General features: G+C 41.0%; 1 protein-coding gene across 1 annotated transcript in view; it reads right to left on the bottom strand.

Annotated features, from left to right (window-relative positions):
* LOC125033975 (transitional endoplasmic reticulum ATPase-like) overlaps nt 1-5,000 on the bottom strand; it is a 13,452-nt gene that overhangs the window by 496 nt on the left and 7,956 nt on the right. Inside the window, 14 exon segments of the mRNA XM_047625579.1 lie at nt 1-681; nt 852-1,007; nt 1,170-1,364; nt 1,512-1,625; nt 1,815-1,942; nt 2,178-2,274; nt 2,472-2,621; nt 2,795-2,988; nt 3,262-3,442; nt 3,751-3,977; nt 4,273-4,414; nt 4,575-4,754; nt 4,895-4,939; nt 4,941-5,000. The exon segment at nt 1-681 is cut by the window's left edge and continues 496 nt beyond it; the exon segment at nt 4,941-5,000 is cut by the window's right edge and continues 30 nt beyond it. Coding sequence (XP_047481535.1) covers nt 442-681; nt 852-1,007; nt 1,170-1,364; nt 1,512-1,625; nt 1,815-1,942; nt 2,178-2,274; nt 2,472-2,621; nt 2,795-2,988; nt 3,262-3,442; nt 3,751-3,977; nt 4,273-4,414; nt 4,575-4,754; nt 4,895-4,939; nt 4,941-5,000 — 2,109 coding nt within the window. The 3' untranslated portion in view covers nt 1-441.

Genomic DNA, 5,000 nt, shown 5'->3' with positions numbered 1-5,000 from the left:
TTTTTCTCAAATACCTTTCCCTTTTGTAACAATATTTTGTGTTTTGTTTAGATCATGCCAAGACAAGCCTTGTGCCCAATTCAGTAAAACAAGACATATTCCAGGCAACCCAACACTGGGATGAAAGGACACCGATCATGAAAGTGTTTACATCTTGGTAAAGTGGTTTTATGATTCTTCTGTTGATTTCACTACTGCTCGAGCGTGAGGAGGGGATTTTATAAATATATACCTGTATGTCCCCTTTTTATTGTTCTGGACAAACAAAAGTTACAATGTGTTCCTGAAATTCAAGACTCAAAGGTTCTCCCCCACTATATTAAGGAATAGTCCAAGCATTCCACTCAGAATGATTCTAGTATTTTATGCCCTATGTCAAACCCTACCCCACAAGCCAACCCCTTGGAGAGGAGCAGGATGGGGTAAGGGATGAGACACACTTTAGGAATAGAGGTCATCGTCCTCTCCATCGGCACCAAAGTTTCCTCCCTGGCCACTGCCACCCTGGCCTTGCTGGTCAGGGAATCTGAAATTGGATCCCAAGCCTCGACTCTGCTGTAGCGTCTGTGAGAACATCTCGTATTTTCTGATGTCATTGTCTGACACTGACCGACGGGCAAACTTCATGGCCTCCTCAAAGTGGTCACGGGTGATTTCGGGAACGGGATCCTCCTCTTCCATCTGCCCAGGTCAATAAATTACATTACTTGTATTCATTTAGAGTAAGGACCTCAATCAAATGGCATTTCATTTGTCAAACAATTCACATATGCACTGCCCCAACCTGTAACTAATTGAAATTGTATGAAGTGAAATTCCTTCTATCTACTAATCAAAACAAAATTACTTACATCCATGGTATCTCCTGCTGCTCTTTCCCTCTCTCGGCGAATATCAGCCTCAATGGCTTGTCTGATGGCAAGTTTGCATGCACGCTGGCAAATTTCGGTTAAATCTGCACCTGAGAAACCATGAGTGACCTTGGCAAGGTAATCCAGGTCAACACTCTGGCAAAGAACAGTAAAAAAGGGGACTGGTCAGTCTCTGATTGCAAAATTCTATTAAATAAAGTACATGTACATGTATATATCTATATATAGACAAATGAAAACATTAAATATTCAGCCAACCTAACTTCACTGAATAAAATCAAGAATTCTTCTTCTTACCTTAGCCACTGGAGACTTCCTCATGCAAGCCTTCAGGATCTGTACACGTGACTTCTCGTCAGGCAGAGGGATGTAGATGAGCTGATCTAAACGGCCAGGACGAAGAATGGCTGGGTCAATGATGTCAGGCCGGTTGGTGGCACCAATGATGAAGACATTCTTCTTCGCTCCCATGCCGTCCATCTCAGTCAGAACCTGAAGCAAATATGGTGGTTATACTTTGTCGATGAATGGTGACGAATAGGTTGCCATACTTGTTCACACATTACTGAATTATAAAAATATCCTGAGGTAATATTGCTTCATGCTTATAGTTATAAACAAATGAGAAAGTTTACTCACCTGGTTGATAACTCGGTCAGCTGCTCCACCAGCATCACCAGCAGAGCCACCTCGAGCCTTGGCAATACTGTCTAATTCATCAAAGAATAGAACACAAGGTGCTGCTGAACGTGCCTGTTGTGAAACATAGTTATTAATGTTGGGGTCCCTTAAGAACTATTGTCAGCATACAACAAGTTCTATATATTAAACAAAAAGTTCCCAATACTTCATACAGTCAGACAGCTGCAAGGGATAGGAAATGGGATAAAATTACTAGGGAGACAGCTGCAAGGGATTAGTTTCTTTCCAAGATGTACATACCTTGTCAAACACATCCCTGACATTGGCTTCAGATTCACCAAACCACATAGTAAGGAGTTCTGGGCCCTTGATGGAAATGAAGTTGGCCTGGCACTCATTGGCAATAGCCTTGGCCAGGAGGGTCTTACCTAAAAAAGAAAGAATTGGGTGTTTTCACAATTGGTTATAACTTCATACTCTTCATTAATTCACATACTGTACAAAACTTTTCAAACAAGTCTAGGAAAGCCGTACATCTCAACCAACTGAAATAACAATGGTCTTACTGTGAAGCATCAGATTACTTTATCAACTAATATGTAGTAGTATGATGTGTAATATATATTTAACAAAACTAGAAAATCTCTGAAATAAAATACATACCACAACCAGGAGGCCCATAGAAGAGCACACCCTTGCTGGGGGTCATGCCGAACTTGAGGAATTTATCCGGATGCTCTACAGGGTACTGCACCAGTTCCTACAGGTAGAACATTTATGATGAATAAACTGTTTTGTACTACTCAATCACACACACACACTAAAGCTTCTTACCATATCATTTTGTAAAAGACCAAACCAAATTTATGAATCTATCGAAGGGAGATTGTTATGGAAATCAAAACTACCCACTAAAACAGAAGTACACCTTTCTTTGTTACTAGATAGCCAACCTACCTGCAATTCTCTCTTGACATTTTCGAGACCACCAATATCGTTCCAAGTGGTGTTGGGCACTTCCACCACTGTCTCACGCAGAGCTGATGGTGTGCTCTTACCCATAGCAAACCTGAAGTTGTCCATAGACACAGCCAGAGAATTCAATACCTGGAATACGAAGTTAAAGGCAATGTTGAAACAAACGATAGATAACTAAAGATAGTATAGATATATATAAAGATAGTATAAATAAATATAAAGATAAATATAAACATTCTTTTTTCCTTCCATCTTAAACAGGAAAATATCTTTCCTTCTTGAATAGATTTGCATCAACCAACCTCAGCATCAATCTGGTCATCATCTAGATCTATGAGGTCCATCTTTTCTCTGATTTGCTGGAGTGCAGCCTCTGAGCACAGGGCTGCCAAATCGGCACCAACGTGACCATGGGTCTCTGCTGCAATCTGTTCCAGGTCCACATCATCTGATAGCTTCATGTTCTTTGTGTGGATGCGCAAAATCTCCAGACGACCTGTGGGGCAGGAGAAAAATGATGAAATGATATTCTGGCTTTCAAACAAACTAGAGGTTTCAAGAAGTGGTGCATTTATTTATTTATTTATTTATTTATTTATTTGTTTTTTATTGTTATTATTATTTTCTTTTTATCATTAAATATATATTCAGAGGGATGATAATAGTTAATACAGCATAGGTAATGTTTAAACACACTAATCTATCTGTTATGCTCTGGTAAAACTTAATAAGAGGGAAAAGAGGATAAAAAAGACAATGGGCACCATACCTGTAGTGTCTGGGATACTGATGTCAACCTCCCTGTCAAAGCGTCCAAATCGCCTGAGTGCCGGGTCGATGGAGTTGGGGCGGTTTGTGGCAGCCATAACAATGACATGGGCTCGTTGCTTGAGGCCATCCATGAGAGTTAGCAGCTGTGACACTATACGTCTTTCCACCTCACCGTGTGTCTAAACGAAAAAATCTTGTTAGCTAAATACGGTGGGGTGTGGATGAGGAAGGGGAAAGAGGGGGAAAGGAGAGTAAAGGAAAGGAAAGGAAAGGAGACGAGAGGAGAGAAGAAGAGAAGAGGAGAAAGAGGCACCTCATAAAATAAACGATCAACAAGTACCAAGACAGCAGGCAGATGTTTCTACTAATAATAGTCTGTAATTCACAATAAAAGCTTCCACTACTGACACGTAAAGTGACGATATCATTTGGCTTAATAAAATTTAACCAATCAAGAGGGGAGAAGCAGTAGCAGATGGCCACGTACCTTTTCACGCTTGGGTGCAATGGCATCAATCTCATCAATGAAGATGATGGCAGGGGCATTCTTCTCAGCCTCTTCGAAGGCCTTGCGAAGGTTGCTCTCGGACTCACCAGCCAACTTTGACATGATCTCGGGTCCATTGATGAGGAAGAAGAATGCTCCAGTCTCATTGGCCACTGCACGGGCAATGAGGGTCTTACCAGTACCAGGAGGACCATAGAGAAGGATACCTGAAAATAAAAAATAAATATATATGGTGGTATTTGAATCGACGTATTTTATACCTTGGTTAAGTGGGACTATGTTTATTTTATATATCAAGTAAGAAACTTTAAGAACTACAATATTTAAGCCTCACATACTAATTTTGCTTTAAATAATAATAATAATAATAATAATAATAATAATAATAATAATGGTGATGAGAAGGACCACTTCCTCTTTCACTGTCAGCAACATTGAAACCCCAAATCCCGAAGTCCTTTCCCTCAGTCTTCAGACAAAAAACTGAAAACATGGATGTACCTCTTGGGGGCTTGACACCAATGGCCTTGAAGAGTGAAGGGTGGCGGAGAGGCAGCTCCACCATCTCCTTGATCTGTGCCAACTGTTTGCGGCAGCCACCAATGTCATCGTAGCCAACCTCATTCAGTTGTTCCTCCTCCTCCTGTGATAGTTTGAGGATTTTATGTTAGTTTATGATAAATCTGCTTTGAAACTTGTGCTCAATACAGTGTGTGACACATTTACAGATTCAGTCTCTTCTAATTTCTTCTTTAAAATACATTATATTATTCCCTAAAAAGAGGGGGGGGGGGGGGGTTTACCTCTCGCTTGACTGGCTCTCCTTCACAGTAGATAACAGTGTCCTGGGAGACGATGCAATAAGGTGCAGGATCTGTCTCCACCACCTTGAACTCCACTGCCCTCATACCACCTCGCACAAGGAACAGATCGCCCTTGTGGATGGGCCTGTATGCTTCCAGAAAGTAGGGTTTCAAATACACCTGTGGGAATGTGAAAGGAAGTGTCTTTTACTAAGTGCTCCATTTTCTGCTATGTTTGTAATTATTGCTAGTTAACTTATCCCTGAAGTTGAACTTTTGCATCTTTACACACCCAAACCCCAAATTTCAGCTCCACCCACCTCAAAGATGTTTCCTGTGAGACCTTCAACAGTGTCATCAATGGGCTAGGACATGGATACGTTTGCCATACTTGACATCTGGACATGGCTGGATGGACACGATGTC

The sequence above is a fragment of the Penaeus chinensis genome, chromosome 17 (assembly GCF_019202785.1).
Source record: "Penaeus chinensis breed Huanghai No. 1 chromosome 17, ASM1920278v2, whole genome shotgun sequence".
In the NCBI taxonomy this organism is placed as follows: domain Eukaryota; kingdom Metazoa; phylum Arthropoda; class Malacostraca; order Decapoda; family Penaeidae; genus Penaeus; species Penaeus chinensis.
This window is presented reverse-complemented; position numbering and strand designations above follow the sequence as displayed.